The sequence below is a fragment of the Lissotriton vulgaris genome, chromosome 9 (genome assembly GCF_964263255.1).
Source record: "Lissotriton vulgaris chromosome 9, aLisVul1.2, whole genome shotgun sequence".
Classification (NCBI taxonomy): Eukaryota; Metazoa; Chordata; class Amphibia; order Caudata; family Salamandridae; genus Lissotriton; species Lissotriton vulgaris.
The window spans coordinates 606,300,044-606,322,675 of NC_141697.1; the positions used below are offsets into that span (position 1 = coordinate 606,300,044).

At 45.1% G+C, this 22,632-nt stretch overlaps 1 protein-coding gene across 1 annotated transcript in view; it reads right to left on the minus strand.

Annotated features, from left to right (window-relative positions):
* Positions 1 to 22,632, minus strand: part of LOC147691951 (SH3KBP1-binding protein 1-like) — a 308,124-nt gene that overhangs the window by 77,816 nt on the left and 207,676 nt on the right. Inside the window, exon 13 of the mRNA XM_086938233.1 lies at positions 5,346 to 5,516. Coding sequence (XP_086794359.1) covers positions 5,346 to 5,516 — 171 coding nt within the window. The remainder of the gene's footprint in view (positions 1 to 5,345; positions 5,517 to 22,632) is intronic.

Consider the following 22,632-nt stretch of genomic DNA (forward strand, 5'->3'; position numbering starts at 1 on the left):
TATTTGGGGGTAACCATTAATGAAAATCTGCTACGGGGCCCCAGAAAATAAAGTTACAAATGAAACTGGCCCGGTTTGCGGGGGGCATACTCAAGCTTTCCAATTCATCTACATTTAAACCAGTCAGTCCCCCTTGGAGATTTATAAAACTCAGGCGAGGGGTGCAATTCTGTATGGAGGGGAGTTGTGGGGACATTCCTGTAGGCCCGAAATTGCCAAAACAGAAAACAAATTTATTAGGCAGTTGCTGGCACTCCCACAAAGTACCCCGCTACTTCCATTAAGGCTTGACCTGGGGTTGAGACACATTGAAGATGAATTAGCGCTCAAACCCCTCAGGTTCTCGCGTAGGCTCTGGACAACCCCAGAGTTGATTAACTATAGGCTAGAACTTAAGGAAATACTAACCCATTACAGCATAGTTAAAATACCCTGGCTTATGTTCATAAAACAGGAATTTGTTAAATTGGGATTGTCTGCCCTATGGAATGATCCGGAGAGGCGTTGCAAGGAGATTTTGCGAAAGTCCCTTACCAGGATTTTCGTTGATACAAATATTGCCGCTGCCCTGTCTAATCCCCATGCCGGCACCTTAATTACTACTTTTTTGACATTTAAAGTTTCTTATTTTTTGAAGGTTGTCATGGATGACATTTACCCTATTGTTGCTAGGAAACTCTATCTACAATGGAGATATGGTACCCTACCCATAAGAGCCTTTACTAGTAAATGGTCACTTTTGACAGATAAGAACGGTCCTGGGTGCAGCTGTGAAATCGAAAATGAACTTCATGTTCTCTTCTTTTGTCCAGCGTACAGCAAACCGAGGAAGTACTGGCTCATACCTCTATGTAAAAATCTGGGTCTTGTACAGTGTATGCATGCTTTTAGAGTTTTAAAAACAGACGACTAGGCAGATTGTATTTGCTGTTTCCAAGTTTCTGGCAGCTATATGGCATAAGCGCAGGTTTATGATCGTTAATGAATGACACCGATTTATCTGGTTATACGGTTTGCTAAATTGAAATCATGTACCATTCAAGCATGTATGATTTTAGCTGTTCATTGTGTCCATATTAATGAATTGTATTATCATCCCTGAACACTGTTTTATCGTTTCGCACTCTTTTATGCCAAACAGCCGAAATAAAGATTTTATGAATGAATGATATGGTTAAAAAAATTAGAACAAGTGAGTACCTGGAAAAAAATGTACAACACCAGTCCTAAAAACAATTGGGGCAGTACATTTAATATACATGAAAGTGCTAAATTAAGGAGCATTCGACCTAATGTGCCATATAGCCGACAGGTATCTAGCAATGGAATACACAACACAGTCTCTGGTGTTGGGTTTACTTATTCTGAGAGCTGTATAGCGGTCCCTACACCTTACAGTTATTTCATCTCCTTCTTGATATGACCAATGGTCCATCCCAATAAATTCAATCAATATTATGTGGGCAGAGACAGGAATTTTCATTTAACTAAAGCCGTGCTCACAGAGGAGCAACTGGAGCCAAATTTCGGGAGGGGCTAATAAAAATGGGGGGTGGGGGGGGGTGAAATTCTTCCATCACTAGGCAGAGTGAGATGCAAGGGCTCTAAGAGGGGTGAAACAACAACAAAGCCTTGTTAATCAGTAAATGGTCTTTTAAAGACCTGTGAAGTACTCAAACTCTGTTTGTGTTGCGTTGCGCGCCTGTGTGCTCAAGTACAATCATTTCCCGACAATTCTCATATTCTTAACTACGGAAGCAAGAAATCTACAGTGTGACACACAACATCAGTCTGTCACAATTGCAAAAGCCCTAACGCCTCTTTGCATTTCCGTATATTTACGATTCACAGTAATGGTCTCAATATGTGGAGTCGCTGGTCTCAATATAACTCCCAGAAAAAGAACAGATGAAGTTTTGACTGTTGTGCTATGGAGTAACATGGGCACTGGATAAGGTCTAGGTTATTGTGTAAATTTTTAGGGTATCAGACCAAGAAATTAGCCATTCCCTCCCTGGATCCAATAGGAAAAACCTTTAATTATGCGGTGTTTTCATCAGATGTGGCTCAACAGCTGGAGTGGAGTGGTGCTTAGTGGGAAATAAAATGTAACAGATTTCTTCTTGATTTCGACCTCCATCCTCTTTTGTATAATCAGTTTTTGTTATTCATCTTTCACTTTGGCTTTGCCAGTCCTCTTAACTACTAGCGGATCATCATACAAGTCCCTTCTGCCAATTGGATAGAGATCTTTCCTAATATGAGTTAGCCAATTACATTTATGAACCCTGTCCAGTTTGAGAAAATCAGTAATTATAGATTGTGTCATGGCTGCTTCTGGCCTGGACCTCACTGATAACCCATGCAAGGGTGGGTGCTAGCTGCAATATGTCTCCCAGATATTTGAGACCTAATTCTTCATGTGCTAATACAGAAGGAAAGGAATTAGGGAGAGGCAATCTAGCTTCGCAGATTTCTAACTGAGGGTGGACAATATGTCCCCACTCCCCCGCAACATAGGTGACAATTGGGACAGGTTTTTAACTTCTATATTTTGTAATGGTGGCTTTCAGAGGCATAGACCCAAGCCTAGCTGCAAATGTAGACAGGGACGCTGTGGCGTGACCGTGTTGTATTGCTCTCACATTGCTCAGATACCTCCAGGTTAGGTTATTATCGAAATGGGATCCCTAAATAGGTAAAGGAGGTCTCACACTTAAGTGTGATCCAGTTTACTTGAAAACAAGTGAGCCTACTCGGGGGGTCTCCACAAACCATAACATATGATTTAGAAGTGTTTGTTGCGAGGCCCAGGTCATACATGAATTTTACAAAAGCATCGAAATGTTTTTGAAAGGCCAGGCCTTTTCTGGCCATAAGGACGCAGTCATCTGCGTACATAAGATCAGATCTACAAATTAAGGTCTTTGAATATGAAAACCACATTTTTTGCTTAAGCAAAGCACTACGAAAACTCTACTCATCAGCGGGTGTGCATGGGGGCAGCAGAGCGCCACATGGAGATTTTGAATCAATGTGTATGCATTTGAACTGTCCTTCTCTTTTTGCTTGTGTCTGAACTCCAGCACTTTTCTACCCACGATGCCCAAACTTGGGTTACAACAAAAGGAATTATTGAAGGTCCATCCTCTAGTTTATGCAAAATACTTAATAACTCTTCCAAAATTCCACACTGTTCATAGGTAAGTCATGTGTAAGTTCGAGATAGCCATCATCCCTTCATTCATTTACAAATGTCACTCTCCTGCTTCACAGACTCTTTTTTACATTCTCAGGGGATAGTGTCTATAATATCTCCAATCTGCTTTCTCAAAGTCCTGCTACTGAACATTTAACCTTTAGATCTATAAACTCCTCTTTTAGAAGCCCATTGCTTCTCACTCAGAAAATTGTTTTTATTTATTAATTTCCCAAACCTGAATGTCCTTTTTCATCCGTCATATACTAGTGCTGCAAAAGCCATCAAACTGTCCGACGTCTCAAAACAAAGTCAACAAGGCCACCACCACCAGACGCATTCAAATCCTCTAAGATTAGTGACAGAAGCTCTCATTTGGACATTAATCACAGCTCAAGTACTTATTAAGATAATCATGGCATTTAAGGCAGGTTATTACAAGGTCTCTCAGAGTGCATACCTTCATTCGCTCTTATGAGGGTACATTTCTACCAGTCTGTGTAAAATCCAGAATAGATTTACATCAACACCAAGACACCCACGGGTATACGCCGCGCTTTATAAATTTTTAAAATAAAATAAATAAATAAATAAAATAAATAAACACCGGCACACCAGCCAGCAAATCTCACCTTCTTTTCTCTAGATGCGGCTGAAACTGCAACACACACGCCTCTATTTACCATTGAGCTTCTCAATGAATCCGGCTACGTCCTGTCCCATTCACACTTACATTGTACATTTAGACTAGTTAGAGGAAACGTGGAAAGATAACCTAGATTGTTAATGCCAGCATGAAAATTAAAGAATACATTCACTATTTCAGAGCCAAATCTATGTTAATAGCTAAAATTCTCTTGAACCAGCTTAACAGTACAGTATTAAAAGCAACCAGAATTGCTTTTTCCACCATTTTGATCAATGTCTTGATTGGGCTTCGTAGTTTCGTTTCAAGTCCATTTACAGTGACAAGCAAGGATGGTCAAAATGGTTTACTGTGGCTCAACAAAGCTGTAGAATGGCGGCTACTGTGCCTCCTTCATTGTGCATTCCGCACAGCATAGAATGTCTCCATTTGAGGGAGTGGAGCCCTAGTGCGGAACACGGAAGTCACCAGGTATCATGGTCCGAAATGTCTGCACCACGACTTTTATGTAAGGCAAAAATGGGAAAATAATTGTTCAACTGGTGCTTCACACGATATGGCTAACGTTCTTCATCTAGGAGGCAGATTGGTCAGATGGAAAGGCCAATCTGAATGGCCGACTTGCAATGAATCAGAATTACCTTTTTAATTTTAGCCCAAATGATTTGTTACTGGGACGTCAACCAGACTGACTACAACTGATGCCGCCTTCCTGATATAAATGTGCTGTACATGAAGGCCATGGGGCACCTTGTTCAAGAGTGGGGTGGTACTGTTTGAGGGCTGAAACCGCATGCAGATTCACTTGGCTTCCATCACCGTGCCTGGATGGTAAATTTAGTGGATTTCAATCTTCCCATTTTGCTAAACCTTATGCACGCATCCGTTATGACAAGTTTGACTACCAGTTTCACCACCTAGCTGTGCTTAATGTTTTCCTCCTGAGAGGCAAGTCTTTTAGCCCTGGGGCTATGGCAGTACAAATATTACCATGGACATCTGTAACAAATGTGTTTTTTTTATGAAAGACGCAGATCAGTCAAGTCATTGTGGTCCATGAGGACGCAATATTGCCACAACCTGAAGAGACCACAACCAACACTCCTCAAAGTACCGATTTACTAGAGTTACTTCTTGCAAAACAAGAGAACACAACAAGGTAGGATAAGAAGAAACTGCAGGGCCCTTGTCCTGGACATATCGACTGGGCATCGGGTCGCTTGAATGAGGTCGCACTCTGACCTTTGCAGTGAGACTCAAGGTAGTGGCACAAATGCATTTATACCCGAGCTCTTCACATCTGAGTGGATGTTGAATTTAAAACGGGTTACCATAAAACACAAAGCCATACTTAGCACAAGCTAACAGGAATAGAGAAACATCATTATAAACATAAGAAAGAGCATTTTCTTTAAATAAAACAATAGCTATTCTATATTTCCCTTTGCAAACAAACACTCTGCTATTAACTCAGCCTGAAGCCTCATGGCACTTTCTTACCTGAGATCAGGTGCTTTTCAGACAGCATGATCTTTGTAACAGGGCTTCGGTGCACAGTGAAAGTCTGAAAGAGTTGAGGTCCTGAGCCCACCGTCTCCGGGTGCTGCACAATAACGCGCACAATGCCCGAGCTGGTGCCATAGGCAATTTCAATCCAGTTACCACTGTCACCTGGCAAATCAATAATAACGCACACTTAGATACAATAGAGAACTGGTCATGTTTCTTTTTTTTTTTTTTAAAGATTTTATTTGGCAATTCACAAATGCAGACAAAAAACAATACTTTTTAGTCACCGAAAACAAATTTACAAAAAGAGAACAAAAACTACGAAACACAAAGTGGAGAAAAGAGAGAAAGAAGAAAATAAAAAAAACGAGAAAGAGAGCAAGATATTATTTACATAGGTGATTTCATTCTGGCTAGCATTTCTAGTATTTGCTCCAATTCTCAATTGGTTTCCAAATCTTAATACCACGTGCTTGAGCCCTCAACCCTTTACAGGCAAATATCGCTTTCTCTTGGTTATACATACCCAACAGTCTTGATAACCATATCTGAAAGTTGGGGGGATCTGTGTCTTTCCACCGTGCTGTTAATATAATACGAAAGACTGCTGACCCCAAAAAAAGCAGTGCTTCTTCTTCATTGGTATGTGATAGTGTATTATCATATCCCAAGATAAACAAGGAGGGGGATTCAGCGATTGGATGACTAAACACTTCTTGCCAGAAATCCATTATCATTTTTTTCAATAATACTAATTTTCCACACTCGTATAACATATGAATCAAATGTGCCGGGCAATTTCCACATCTAGGACATTCTGAATTAGCTCTTTTCCCCCAAACGAAAAGTTTAGCGGGGGTGAAATATAGATCATATATGGTCTTATACAACTGTGCTTTTAAATTAGAAGACATAAACAGTTTTGTTGACAAAACCAATATCTTATCAATATCGACATTGGGATTATTTAATTTCCTTGACCAACCCTGCTCCACCACATCGACGTCATCAGATTGGCTGTCTATTAGTACATCATAAATCGTACCAATCCTAGTTGATGATCTTAATAGACAGTCAAGTAGAGGAACATTCTCCAGTGTAATATCTGCACACCTTAAGCCCAATATCGTGTTAATCTGAATGTACTTAAATACACTATTGCTATGAATAGAAAATTTAGATTGTAACTGTTGGAATCTTTGTCCAACAGGAGGGGACAGGAAGTCACCGAGAGTCGTGACTCCACATGTTTCCCATTTCCTGGCAATTGTATCATATATAGCTGGTGGCAGTATGGTAGAGTGCCAAAGTGATGTATACTTATTGTATTTCGTAATATTCAGTTGTTTTCTAATTTTTTTCCAAATACCCCAAACGCTCAGTATAGTCTTAAATTTAACTTTTTTGTAGTATGAGGGCTCAAGCTGTTTTACTAAAAGGCCTCTTGCCTTATCCCCGATAACTAGTTCGAATATTGAGGGAATATAACTCTCACCTACTTCGTTTCTCAGCGATCTTATATAAAACAGTGGCTTCATCTGATATAATAGAGCTGCAAGCATATAGTACCCTAAGTTAGGTATTGCGAGACCGCCTCTTATGACGGGGGAGAGAAAGAAAACGGATAGATCTCCTTATCTTCCCGTATCCCCATATAAACTTACTCATCTGAGATTCGAGGATCTTAATGGTTTTGTCATCCACCAATAGCGGGATCGCACGGAACAAATAGAGAACCCTAGGTAGAGTGTTCATTTTAAGGAAGTTACTTCTTCCAATGATTGAGAGATGTATACCATCTATCCGCTTTAAATCTGTTGTTATTTTCTGTACTAGTGGATCATAGTTTATTTTAATAATCTCATCAATTTTAGAGGATATACGGACTCCCAGATATACCGCGCTATCTACTTTCCTAGGGTCTATAAATTGGGTATTTTGTGTACATATAACCATCGTTTTATCCGTATTTAAGGAATATCCCGAAACCTGACCAAAAGCATGAGTAATTCGTTCAATTTCCGTTATTGCCTCCTTGGGGTGTGATGTTACTACCGCCACGTCATCGGCATAGGCCAATACTTTAGTGTCGAATGGACCAAGAGTTATTGGTCGAATTGCCTCGGTGTTTAATAATTTTATAATGAGGGGATTTATATACAGTGCGAAGAGGATAGGGGAGCATGGGCACCCCTGCCTAGTCCCACGGGATATATCAAAAAGACTCGATTCCTGACCCATCGCCAAAACTCTGGCCCTAGGTGAGAAGTACATTGCTTTTAAAGATTTAATTAGACATGGTCCCATGTTATTATACTCTAGCACTGCCCACAAAAAAGCCCATGAAACCCGGTCAAAGGCCTTCTCGGCATCCAGGAGGACCACCGACATCCGGCCCCCCGTGACAGCCATGGCATCAAACAGGGCGATGACCCGTCTAGTATGGTCCGTAGTGTCCTTACCCGGAATGAAACCATGCTGCCACGGGGAGACCAGAGACTCGATCGTCCCCCTGAGCCGATTAGCCAGGATCTTAGAGTATAGCTTCGAGTCTGAATTGATCAGAGAGATCGGTCGATAGGATGATGGCAATTTGGGAGATTTATCTTTTTTTGGAAATACCACAATGTTCGTTTCCAACCATGATCTAGGAGGTTTACCACTAACTTGAACTCCAATAAATAGATCGAGGAGAATAGGAGTTATAATACTATCCAAAATTTTATAGAGCTCAAGGGGAATTTTGTCGGGACCTGCTGCCTTGCCCGAGGCCAGTTCTGCTAAGGCAAGTCTTACTTCACTCAGGGTTATATCCCTTTCTAGGTCTTGTTTAGTAGCCATATCTAACCCTGAGATACTTCCTGATTCAACAGCCCATCCGGCCACTTCGTTTTGAATTGCTTTGAGGTCGAGAGAGTCCTCATTATTATACAGTTTCTTATAGAAATTCTTAAAAACTTCTAATATTGCTTCTGGTGTTGTATGTTCTTGTCCCTCGGACTCAATGCACACAATTGAATTAAGAGATTGTTTTTGTCGCGTACTGAGTGCTAGTTGCTTCCCTACCCTCTCTCCAGTTTCATAAATCTCATTGCGGTGGGATTGATACGTCTCAGCTGCCTTTTGAGTTAGTTTGCTATTTATCGCTGCCTTGAGGATCGTCATTTCTCTCAAAATTGAATCCCCCTCTCCATCCTTACCACCCTGAGCAATTATAGCAGTATGCCTCTCTTCTTTCCTAGCTAAGTTTTGTAGTTGTATATCATTTAACATAGCAATTTCTCTTCTGTGCCTGGCGACGTAGCTAATTGTCTCCCCCCGTATCGATGCCTTAAAACAATCCCATACCGTATTTCTGGATGAGCTATATCTATTACAATCGAAAAATCCTTGAGCCCATACTTTAATATGATCAGTATATCCCCTATTAACAAGGAGTTTTCGATCGAATGTCCAGCTTGTCCGAGGTCTAGCCATATAATCTATATTTATATAGAGTACTAACGGATTATGATCCGCTATGAGTTTCGGTAATTTACAAATTCTTGCCTGGCTAGCCCTGTTACTAGACAACCAGATGTAATCTATTCGGACATATTTTTTATGAGGACACGAGAAATATGTGTATCCTGGATCTTGTGGCTGTTTCAGATCCCATATGTCGGATAGACCTAAACTTTCCTTTAATTGAAAAAGAGCGCTATAAACTTTAGGCTTACGGCCAGTATATTTGTCACGGGATTGATTATAAGCGCATTCCATTTTCGGCAGGGAGATATTGAAATCACCACAAAAAATAAGTGCTTGGGGCCACGATGACAACTCTGTCTCGAGATCAAAAAATACAGAAGGATCGTCCTCATTTGGGGCATAAATAGAGCATATTGTAATCCCCTGCTTAAGCTCAACTATAACCCATCTGCCCAGTGAGTCAGCAGCTACGCGTTTTGGTTCACCCAAAAAAGGTTTAGCCAATATAGCAACCCCTCTAGTCCTTGAGGTATGAGAGGTACATCCCAACAATTTGAATCCAGGGACCCTTAATACTCCCCTTTCATCCCAAGGAATATGAGTCTCTTGAAGACATACAATATCGAACGCATTCTGTGTAATTATCCCACACATTTGCTCTCTTTTTGTCCTATCATTGAGGCCAGCCACATTCCAGGAGCAAAGTTTTATCCTAGCCATATTATGTTTTGTTTTTTCCCCCATTCCTGATCCACTATATTGTCAAACAAAGCTTTATTTTCCAAGTTAGAAATACAAATTTTTTTTCTACTAAGACTAAACCCTTTTATATTTGATTGCTCATGCTGCATTTTTGCTTCTTCATTTACAAATTCTTTCTGGTCACTTTTCACTTATGGGATTAGGACCTTATGAATAAGTATTAACTGTTGGACTGGGAGCACCAGAGTGACAACGCACGCACATCACCACAGACTCTAATGGAGTCTAATTGCCTTTGTTTTTGGAGGGTGGGGGGGAGGGAAGGGCCAGAGGGTGGGAATGGGCGGGGGAGCAGCTGGGGGAAAAAATCTAAAAAAAGCAATCATGAATGTAGAAGCAGAAGCAGAATCAGAAAAGAACTGGTCATGTTTCCAAACAGTTTTTTTCTAGATTTTGTAAAGAGAATGTCGCATGATATGAGAGATATACAAACACAATAAAAAGTGAAGGAGTGGGGTAGGACACAGATTCAAACAAGCATTGATAAAACCTAAAAGTCTGGTACTGGCTTACAGCCTTTTGTATTTGCCAGTGCTTATTTTGTTTCACCACACTTTTTGCAAAGCTTTTTTTTATTATTTTTTTTAGGAGGAGCTGCTGGCCCCTTGTCAATCTAAAACTGAAACAACAAGGTCTTGACCAAGTTCCCCAAAAATGTTTGTGGCCTCAAAAAGCACTCATTGCATAGCAATTCCGGCACTGAAGGGAACTACTTTGGGTGTGGATGTGCTCCTTGTGAAAGGGTAGTATGCCGTCAATCACAGTGAAGTTATCCAATGGCTGAAGAAGGTTGATACACTGCCCCATGCTGTATGATGTAGAGGATGAGAAAAAAGGTGAATAATAGATCTTTTGGTGAACAAAGCTGTCGAAAGCCCCTAAGAAACAAGTATATCATGCATATAATTTTAGTAAAATCAAAAGCTGTTCGCTAGCTTCAAACCTAACAAGCATTTGCAAAGCAATAGGTCTCGCATTTGCGAGAGTTTAACCTATTGGCATTGTAAATGACGATGCCTTTTATTTATCTGTTTTGCCAATTAACACATAAATAAAAGACATGGTCATTTACAATGCCAATGGCTCAAACTCTTGTAAATGCAAGACCTATTCAGAGAAGTGGCCGCCATTGTCCCGGGCTGCCCCAAAAGTGAAAGCATTTATGGCATGCTGAATGTTGCAGGAAAGTATGTCGTGCCTGCACGAGGAGAAACTCATTAAAGAAAATAGTGCTTACAGACTAAGAAAAGCCTCACTGTGTAACAACCAAAGTAAAAGGGCCAGTCCTCATGGGAGGTTACAAATTAAGACAAGGAGGTACTATGGAGGGACTAACAAGCCTATTAACGAATCAGAAGCCAGCATTTACGAAGGACAATGACACAAGCCAATGACAAATATGGGAGGAGAGTGGGCGGGGCTTCAATTTCAAACTCCAATACAGCATGCCACAGAGAAGCGCATGCGCTGCCCAGGCTCAACCTAAAAAGGTAGTAACTTTCAAAGTAAACATCTTTGAATTAGGTTACCTTGCTTTTTTCTCTCCTCTCTGTGTAGGTTGTCTTCTCTTAACACTGTGTGACATCCAGGTGCAACAGCACAGAAAGACTAGATGCTTCACAAAGGCACAAAATGTTCATCTGCACACAATCAGCACCTCTGCATGAGCCCCCTCTTTGTGCAACAATTTCTGCCTACTCCCTGGAAGCAAACTGTACTCCATCTCACATTCTGAGTGCGTCAGGTCATTTACAAAACTGATTGCCAAACACGAGGGGAGAAAGTGGGAAAGTGCAGGAGAGAGCAATGGTAACTGTAAATTCAAGGCTGATTTGCATATGGCCATGTCTGAACTGGGGTGGTGTGGAGTGCAAAAAACGATGGATTTAGGCCCAGATCTCTGTACTGGGGTAAATGTAGGACATTGTTCTGCATTCTGTCCATCAATTGTTGTTTTTGCAACTGTAAATTTACCCCAGTTCCAAGTTCACCTTTTGCTGTTCCCTATTCGGTGGGAAAATTCTGAAGCAAGAAAACAAAGGAGGAAACGGATGCAAGTCAGGCAAAAGCAAATATGGTGTGAGGAGATTATGGTCAATTCCCGCTAGAAAAACATAATTTTGTGTTTCGCCATGTAAATAGAAGTTTGCCGCATTTGCCACATAATTCACCCTTTGTTACAAAACTGTAGGTACAAGGTCAAACTTGCAGTTTAAAAAACCTTACTGGTCACCTTTGAGTTATTACATGGTTTTATGCATTTGACGACGTAACATATTTGCTGCAATGGAGAAAAACACCCCACATCTATGGAACCAGGCACACAGTTTAGGTCTGCAGCAGGAAACAAAAAAAAACGTATACACTTTTATATAATTAAAGCAGGGTAGGAAGAAATATCCCTTCCTTTCTGTGAATATGCTTTGTTTTACTATTCAACCAAATTTCATTTTTAGGTCGAGCAGACCTACCATCAATGCGTGAGCATTGAAGGTGTCTGCTTCAGACCCATTGTGGCCCGTATTTAGGAATGGGGACAGCTACCAGACGCGCGCTTTGACGAGGTCGGATTTCACCTCGGAGCGAGCATCCGATAGCTGCGCATGCGCGGTGCAAAGCCCTTGCTCACACACAGACACAGGCAGCCCCCACCCCTCTGCATGCACGCACGCACACACACACAAACACACAGGCGCGCGCATGCACACGCAGGCATACGGCACACATACAGGCACACATACAGGCACACTATCCCCTGCCTCGCATTCTCTCAATCACACACAGTCACGCATGCGCACACATTCCCTCGCGCACACACGCACACACGCGCGCACACGCGCACACACTCCCTCTACCCCCCCCCTCCCATCCCCCCTCCCCCCTACCCCCTCCCCTCCCCCACAGGCATACACACAGGCACGCACAGACTTCGCATCAGCCCTGGGCCCCACTCACCGACTGCGCTCTTCCGGCGGGGCTCCTCACGGCGCGTCTCCTCTTCTCAATCGGGGCTCCCTCAGGTCAGAGGAGCCCCGCAACAGGCGCCACACTCCTCCTTCTCCCTGGCCCCCTCCTGGGGACCCGGGCTACACCGGACGGCAAGGCGCTCCATGCGCCGGCAGCTCGCGGACCTCGGGAGGCGGGACTTCCGGTCGGTCGCGAGCAGATTGGCCGGCCGGCCAAGAGCTTCCGGGTCGCCGCGGGCAGCGCGGCGGCACTCTCGCGATCAACACAAAACAGGAGCTGTGCACGCGACTGGCCGCTGGCGTCTCTTCCGCCTTGTTTGCAAGAGTGATTGGTAAGAACAGCACCCACCCGCCCCCATCGTAACTTGCTCCACCTCACTGCGAGTTGGTGCCTTTTTATTCTTAACTTGCTTGAAAAATAAATAAAACAACTCTATACATTCAACAGCCGCACGTGAGCTGGAGGATAAAACTGCGCTCTCACTCGCAAATATTACCTGTAAATAGGCAGGAAGCAAACATTAGCGGAGAAGCTGCTCTTTAGAGAACCGTAGCATTTCCACTCACTTAGCGCTTCTTCCCCGTCATTTGGCCTCATGTGTAGTCAGACTTCTCTTCCCTTTTACCGAGAAGCACGTGTTTTAAATGTGAGGAAGAAATGGAAAGGGCAGTTGCATTTCCCCCCTCATATTTTGACCCTCCAAAATACAAATGAATGAACTATAGATGAGAGCCTGCAAGGTTTCCCTTTTCAAGCGCATTTTGCGGCTTCGGGGTTGTCCTGCACTCACATCACGCCCCCCCCCCCGCCCTCCCCGCCCTCCATTGCACGGGCAGTGCGTGCTGTATAAACATGGTCAGCAACAGTGGTAACATATCTTGTTTATTATCTCTTCTTCCGGATCGCTGGCTCGCTCTGTCTCTATCTTGCTCCCCCTCCACAGCGGCGCTTATTGTCACCTCAGCTTACACTCACCCCTCCTTTCTCCCCTTTCGGCCGCTTTGTTAGCAGATTGTCATTAACTTTTGCATTGTGGGCGTATTATGATTACATTCCTTAGGGAAGGGTAGTGCTAGTCCAAGGTACATTGCACGCTCCCACGTTTCTCTAGCCTCATCTTAATTTGCCTCTGTAAATAATTAAAATGTATCTGGCCTCGTCTTAATTTGCTTCTGTAAATAATTAGCATTTAGCATCTGGGGGATTGCGGGTTACCTGTAAATGTGAAGCGATCTAATTTTAATTTCTGCTTTGACGTTTTGGAATTTAAAAGTTTGTTTTCATTTATCTGAACAAACCTTTTACGGGCACAGTTGTAACTGTTCTCACTGTGGATACAATCACGTTAGCAAGCGCTGCTTCAAGTTCCAACCTTTGTAGACAGCGCCTACACTGAGCGTGTTCTTGTGCTAGGGGCTTAATTTCAGCCGGGGTCTACCGGTGCGCACATTGTGGTTTTATTCCTGGCGCTTACTCTGGTCATGTTGTAATACATATTACTTGAGGAATATGCTGTTTCTGTTTTTTAACACCCAAAAGTGCAGGTTATCTGTGTTTTGCTTAATATGTTATTCAGCCAAGGTGTCGGGCCACAGCAACATTTGTGCTCTTGTGCTGCCCACACAGGAAGCACACCAGGCCCCTCACTGTAACAATGTTATTTATGTATTAGTTATTAAAAAAATTAAAGCCATTGTTATTTGTAATAGCAATACATCTAAGTCACATAAATACAACACATATTGCATTACAAATGCTATAGGTGTCACATTTGCGAAAGTTAAAACTACTGGCATTGTAAATGACAAAGCTATTAATTTCGCTATTTTCAAAACCAACACATAAATAAAAAATGTGTCATTTACAATACCAATAGCTCAAACCTTCCTAATGCGAGACCTATTGCATTGCAAATGCTTGTTATATTAGATACAATTCTCCATGTAGCAGCTTTTTCAAGAGAAAATTCACACATTAGAAGGAAATCACACGTTACATTTCTTTTTTTCCACAAGTTCAGTACTTTGAATCCTTAAGTACCTCTTTTTCGCGTCCATAATAGATATAAAATGTACTATACTGCTCTGGTAAGCTGTATTTTTAAATGGCGGGGGTGTTTCCTGAGGCCCTATGGTAAGAAAACAGGGACATCTTAAACTTAAGCTGCCTTTAGGACATAACTGGGAATGCCAAATACATCAGGACAAGTTTCATTGCACAAAGTGTGTACAGGAAGGCTGGCAGTCTGCTCAGCGCAACAATATATTGCTATTGGCTATCCGCAGTATTCAAGATTCCTGTAATTTTTAGAAAAAGTTGAAAACCTCTCTGTTTTAAGCTCTGATATATGATCCCCTCAGGTTTCGCGGCGGGACACTCTTTGGAGTAACCGAGCGCGCAACAAATGCATGTAACAATAACAATATATGTTTTACTTTTTCTATTTTACATTCGGGAAGGAGAAAGGACAGTGTTAATTAATTTGCCTTTATTAGCTTGCTGTGCCTGGGAGAAAAACATTTTGAATAGGAATTGCTAAAGAAAGCTATGCATTTTTATAACATTTTGATCCTTTCTGAGTCGGTGTGTGTTAAGATGTCAAAACAAGTAGATGATAATGGCACAGAATGTGTCGCATAATTTGCATTTATTCAAATACTGGGGGATCTCTTCAGGCACAAACAGCTTCCTGCTTTATGGCAGAATTTAGTGTTGATGATTAAAACCCATTTTTACTGTCCACATTTAGTCATTCGAACTAAGAACAAGAGATCGCTCTATCTTACCATTTTGTATTCAGGGGTCACGAACCTAAGCCTCTCTTGATAATATCAAGTAAGCATCAGCTTCTGTAAATCTTCTGTAGAAATTTTAACTCTCATTGTAAAACCTGTCTGACAGGGGCGGTCGCACCTTAATGGCAGAGGAACATTCCCCCCCATTGGTCAGTCTCAGTTGAATAGAAAAAAATGCAAATGCTACTTACCAGTATGCATCTGTTCTTGGCATGTAGGGCTGCTGACATTCATATCTGTGCATAGATCGCCGCCTAGTGTTGGGTCCGGATGATTGCACATTGTTGTCCTGGAAGAGTCTTCGAAGTATCACGAGATAGGTGGCTCCTCCCCTGGACTACAGTGCGCATGGGCATCGCCTCCATCCCCAGATTGTTTTTAGCCATTGGCAGAGATGGAGTGAAGTATGTGAGTGATGACCATGCTATGAGCATATATATATATATATATGAATGAATACTGCAGCTGCTACAGGCGCCGGGGAGGAGGGTGGGCGATATGAATGTCAGCAGCCCTACATGCCAAGAACAGATGCATACTGGTAAGTAGCATTTGCAGTTCGAGGCATGTGGGCTGCTGAATTCATATCTGTGCATAGAATACATAGCAGTCCCTCCATTAGCGGCGGCTGCCCGTGCCAGCTGTAGCAGTCTGAAAAAGTGTTTTGAGAACAGCCTGACCAACAGCTGCCTGCTGTTTGGAGTGCACGTCTACACAGTAGTGTTTAGTGAAAGTATGTGTGGTAGACCATGTGGCTGCTCTACAGATATCTTCTAAGGGAATGTTACCTAGGAAAGCCATAGAGGCCCCCAACTTCCTGGTGGAGTGGGCCCTCGGTGGGATAGTGAGAGTGCGCTTAGCTTTAGCGTAACAGATTTGAATGCATTTCACGATCCACCTAGCGATCCCAGCTTTGGAGATAGCGTTTCCTTGTGGTGTGTGGCAAAAGCAACGAAAAGCTGCTTGGTTTTGCGAAAATCTTTTGTCCTGTCTACATAGTACATCAAGGCTCGCTTAACGTCAAGGGTGTGGAGCATCCGCTCCGCCAGCGTCTCTGGGTTTTGGAAAAACACCGGCAACTCAATTGTTTGGTTTATATGGAATTGAGATACAACCTTGGGTAAGAATTTAGGGTTAGTGCGGAGCACAACCCTGTTAGCATGTACCTGGAAGAAAGGTTCTTGGATGGTGAGCGCCTGCAGCTCGCTAACCCTCCGTAGCGATGTAATTGCTACTAAGAACGCAACCTTCCAAGTCAGAAACTGAAGCTCACAAGAGTGCAGTGGCTCGAAGGGAGGACCCATCAGTCTTGTAAGAACCACATTGAGGTTCCATTCTGGAGCTGGTGGGGTCCTTGGTGGCATGACTCTCTTGAGTCCTTCCAAAAAAGCCTTGATAGCACGGACCTTAAAGAGTGACAGGTGTTGCCTATTCTGGAGGTATGCTGCCATAGCAGACAGGTGAATGCGGATGGAAGAGTACGCTAAATTGCATTGATACAGGTGGAAAAGGTAACAAATGATGTTTTGAATGGAAGCATCTAGCGGGTCAATATTGTGGTTAGCACAGTAGATGACAAACCTCTTCCATTTAGCCGCATAACAAGCTCTAGTAGTGGGCTTCCTTGCCTCCCGAATGATGTTCATGCAATCGGGAGGAAGATTGAGGTAGCCAAACTCTAGGACTTCAGGAGCCAGATCGCCAGGTTGAGCTGTTGCGGATCTGGGTGCTGAATGTCGCCATGGCTCTGCGTCAGAAGGCTGGGAGTGAGATGAAGCCTTTGATGCGGTACCACGGAGAGTTCCAGAAACGTGGTGTACCATGGTTGGCGAGCCCATGTTGGAGCAACCAGGATGAGAGTCATCGAGTGCTGCCTGAGCTTGCGTGCCACCAGCGGTATCAGAGGTGCTGGGGGAAAAGCGTACGCAAATCTGCCTGACCAGTTCATCCACATCACATTGCCCTGTGATTGCGGGTGTGGGAACCTGGCGGCGAAGCTTTGGCATTTTGCGTTCTCCTTTGTGGCGAACAGGTCTATCTCTGGATGACCCCACTTCTGGAAGTACGGTTGGAGTACTGATGGATGTATCTCCCACTCGTGCATTTGATGGCTGTGCCTGCTGAGCAGATCCGCCATCTGGTTGTCCTTGCCCGGGAGATGCTCTGCCATGAGGAAGATGTTCCTCTGAATGGCCCACTTCCACATGCTCTGAGCCAGATGAGACAGCTGTGGAGAGTGTGTGCCTCCCTGCTTCTGAATGTAGTACATGGCCGTCATGTTGTCCGTCCGGATCAACACGACTTTGTTGAACAGATGTACTTTGAACGCCTTTAAGGCCATGAAGATTGCCATCAGTTCCAACACATTGATGTGCATCTTCCTTTGCTGTAGTGTCCATAGTCCCTGCACAGTGTAATGGAGTATGTGAGAAGTTGGCCTGATAGGTAGTGTTTCCAATTCTGGAACCACTGGTTATCAGTCCAAACAAACCCCAAAGATGTCAGGTTGTAAGTCAACCTTGTAGACAAGCTATCCTAATGGTAGCATGGACTAAGCAGCCTTAAAGGCTTAACTTAAGAGGTCGTGTTAAGCGAGCTTGTTTTACCACATACAATCCTGTAATCAAATGAAAGGACACCACACAAGTATATATTATAAAAATATATGTATTTATTACTAAATTACTCCCCAGTACTCTTTATGAGGAAAGGGGCACAAGCGTTAAATCAAAAGCACTGTTACACATAGAAAGTTGCACGTTTATGGATGAGGGCGGGTGGCCACTCAGACCATATATCAAAAAAGTGGTATAAGGAACACTTTACGAACAATGGTTAGGCCTAGGGCCTAGAGATTCGCTGGGAGCAGTCAGGACAAGCAATTAAGAAGTCGGGAGTAGCCCACAGGAGACGGGTGCAGCACGGAAAGTGCGGCGCGCACCAATGCACTGTCAATGGTGCGTAAAAGTCAGTTAAAGTGAATAAAAAGATACTTCCGCTGAACCTAGGAACACAAAACTTTAGACACAGACCCTAGAGGTGTGTACCAGTGTAAAGACACCGGCGTTGCAAAGTTACCTCACCCACAGGCCGTGGGTGCACAGGGTCGAAGTGGCGTCGGGTTCTGTCACGCAGGTTCTGGGTGCTTGGAGCTGTTGCAGCTGCAGGCGCTGTGAAGCAGAAGTGTCCGGTGCGATCCAAGGGTGGATCGATGTAGAAAAGTACCTGAAAGCAGAGGGGACAGAGTCTGGGTCACTCAGCAGTGACCAGGGTGGAACCAGGACGGAACCAGGCAATGTCGGGCGCAATCAGGCGGTTGTCGATAGGCTTCTCTCCGCTGTCACGTGGGCTCTGGGGCATCTGCGACGTCCAGGAGCAGGTCACGATCTGTCCCACGTAGGCTCTCGCCGTCAGCACCGTCGGCTTGAAGATTGTAGCAAACAGCACTTGGCAAAAGCAATCCACGCGGAACCGGGAGATTGCTTATCACTCGAACCAGGAGGGTCAGAGTGGGTGCTCCTTTTCACAGGAGCTGGTGCAGATCTGGAGCAACCAGAAAAGCAAGTCGGATTTCAAAGTTCGTCGGCACAGGGGCCACAAGCCAGCTGGCAAGTGACCGGGCCAACGCGTCGAGCGCACACAAGCAGAAGGGCCCCACGCAGCACTCAGCGAGTGTGGAGGGGTGAGCTTTGGTGCAAGTGGAGCTCGGGGCTGGGGCTTCTCAAACCCCGGTGTACAGCTTCGAGGGTCACTCGTGGGCCGCACGGTCAGCGTCTCGTGGCCTTTTCAAGATGGCGTGCCCCACGCTTCCGGTCGCCTCCACGGGTCTCCGCTCTGCAGGGACTGTGGATCGGGCAGGTAGAAGGCAGGCAAGCTTGATCTCGTCGATCTCTGTCGCTCGAGTTCCGGCGGGAACTGCAACAAAGCAAGGGTCGAGGGCTGGATGGTGCCTGTTTGCACAGGGTGGTCACTCCTTGACCACAAGGGAGATTCTTCAGTCTTCTCACGTCGTGTAGAAAGTCGAAGGGTCCAGATTTCGTTTCTTATGTTTCTTCAGGATGATCTGAGGTCCGTTGGGACTGCTCCCCCTCTTATTCGAATCTAGGGGGTTGGACATCCTGCTAGGTCCCCTCCTATGGGTGGGACCCAGGAAGGGGGTGGTTACACCCCTCTCCTTTGATCCTAGCCGCGCTGGGACAGGGGCTGGGAGGCCCCAGAACCGGTTTGGCCGGATCCTGCAAGGGGCAGCCTTGTGCTCCCCAGGCAGTGTCTGGTTTCATTGAAACCTCCCTACTCCAATCCACTATCTCCTGTCTGGGGTGGTTTGACACCGCCCTGTGACAGGAAACTCTTTGTCCAGGCCTCCTCTGCCGGGTTTCGGTCAGCAGCAGGAGGTCAGACCCGTGTCTGTGGCAGGGGCATCCATTTTGTGGATCTGAGGCTCATTTTAAATCAACCGCGTTTCAGTAAAGTAACATGTCTTCTCCCTCTATAAGGGTGGAATGCTATCCCCGTCGCCAGAACTGGCGAGGGGATAGTATTCCAATTCGTATGACACCTTACACGACATGTTTTGATAAAGCCAAACCAAAGTTGCTATATAACCGCGAGGATTATAATGCGCTTAAGAGTATATGGTATGGCATTATCCCGGATCAGCTTAGGGAGTTGTTCCCGACAGCTGCAGACAGGCTCAGCTCATGCCAGAGCACCATCTCACATAAAACCACGCACTCTGCCTCCAGGATTGATGAGGCCTTCCATAGGAGTGGCTTACAGGCTATATATGTGTCCAGATATAGGTTTAGATATAGGTATACTATATCTAAGCAAGGGGTGATTACACCCACTTGCCCCAGCTGAGTGATCAGCCAGTTGTGTCAATTTAAGAACCAGCCAGGGGTGGCAAAAGCTATGCTTCAGCCCCTGGTAGGCCTTGGTGGCACCTATGCCCTGGGCACCTATAGTGCATGGTACAGGGGCTGACAAGGAGTCCATTTCCAATTGTGGTATGTACCTATAGCACATGTATTACAAATTTAGAGAGAGAACAGCAGGCTGGGGGTCTGATTAGCAGGCCCACAGCCTCAGTAAGTCGTAAACCAGTGAAGCAAAAAGCAAAAATTGGGGTGACCATAGGATAGCAGACCCTACTCTCCTACAGAGTACATGCGCTCCCCATCCCTGGAGAGAGGCGTCCGTTGTCAGGATAATCTGTGGGACAGGCTCTTGGAATGGTCGGCCCTTGCAAAGGTTTTGTGGATTCCACCAATGCAGAGAGTTGTATGTCCGACCGCTCACCAACACTAGGTCTGTCAGTTGCCCATGAGCCTGAGTCCACTGACGTGCTAGGCACTCCTGAAGCGGACGCATATGTAGTCTCGCGTGCGGGACAATGGAGATGCAGGAGGCCATCATGCCTATCAACTGCATGAACACCTTCGCTGGAAGCGAGTGTTGGGGTCTGAATCGTTGGATCAGCGCCTGGATACTGGCGATTCTCACTGAATTTGGCTGCGCAGTGGCTGCCAGAGTGTTGATTGTCGCGCCCAGATACTGTCGCACGTGGGCGGGCTGGAGATGGGACTTTGGGTAGTTCAGAGAGAATCCCAGATCGTGCAGGAGATGAATGGTGCGTGACACATGGTCGACGCACTGTTCTGTCTTTGCTTGGATGAGCCAGTCGTCCAGGTAGGGGTAGACGTGGACGTTCTGGCGACGGAGATGCACCCCCACAGTCGCTAGGCACTTTGTAAATACCCTTGGCGCCGTGGTGACCCCGAACGGCAGAACCCTGAACTGGTAATGCTGGTCTTGAATCGTGAATCTGAGATACTTCCTGTGGGAAGGATGCAGGGGGATATGAAAATATGCATCTTTCAGATCCAGCGTAGCCAGGAAGTCCCCCTGCTGAAGCAGAGGGAGTACTTGCTGTAACGTGAGCATATGGAAGTGCTCCGAGAGAATGTACCAGTTGAGGGGCCTGAGGTCCAGGATGGGCCTGAGGGATCCGTCCTTTTTTGGGATTAGAAAATACAGGGAGTAAACCCCTGTTCCCCTGTCCTGCAATGGAACGAGCTCTATTGCCCCTTTTTGCAGCATGACTAGAACTTCCTGCTGCAACAAGGTCAAGTGCTCGCCGGACATAGGACGGCTCCTTGGGGGTATGTTTGGTGGAATGGAAGTAAGTTCCAGACAGTAACCGTACTGGATAAGAGACTTGACCCACCTGTCCGTGGTGATGGATTTCCACGCGGGCAGGAACTGCTGGAGTCTCCCCCCGACCGGTGTTGTATGGTCGGGGGGCAGTGACAAGACGTCACTGCTTGTTTGCGGTGGTGGACCTGGAGCTGTTGTTTCCACGTCCCCTGCCCTTGACGTTATTGCCTCTGTAGCCACCTCTACCCTTGTTGTTGTATGAGGTTTGGGTGTTACTTTTGTAATACTGTGTGGACTGCGATGCCTGACCCCTTGAGGTGCCTCTGGAGTTGGAGCGGCGAAAGGAACCACTCCGAAACTGCTGAGACTGGAGGGCCCCCATAGACTTGGCAGTGTCTGTATCTTTTTTCATCTTTTCCAGCGTCGCATCCACCTCAGGGCCAAACAGGTGGTCAGGATTAACTGTTTGGTTCAGTATTGTCGTTTGAATATCGGGCTTGAACCCTGAAATTCTAAGCCAAGCATGCCGTCTAAGCAACACACTGGTGTTGATTGCCCTGGAGGCTGTATCGGCCACATCCAGCGCATATTTTATGGATGCGTTTGTGATGAGCTTTCCTTCCTGAATCAGCATTTCTCCTGCCTCCTTGTACTGGTCAGGCAAGTGTTGCAGTAGTGATTCTAAGGTGTCATAATGAGCCCTATCATAGCGTGCAAGTAGGGCCTGTGTGTTTGAGATTCTCCAAATATTAGCTGCCTGTGCAGCAATTCGCTTCCCTGAGGCCTCGAAGATTTTGGACTCTTTGTCTGGGGGAGGAGCGTCACCAGTGGTCTGCGAGTTCGCCCTCTTCCGAGCGTTGGATACAACCAACGAGTCCAGTGGCAAGTGTCCCTTGATGTATGTTGGATCCGAGGGCGCTGCCTTATATTTTTTGTCAATGCGAGGGTTGATGACACGCGCCCGGGTGGGCTCCTTGAAGACCTCCGTTGCGTGTTTCAGCACCCCCTTAAGCATTGGCAGTGTTTTGACTGACTTTTCGGCTACTGAGAAAGTGTCAAATAAAAAGTCCACATCCACAGGGTCTGAGTGCAGCTCGACATCGTGGTTAGCCGCAGCTCTCTCG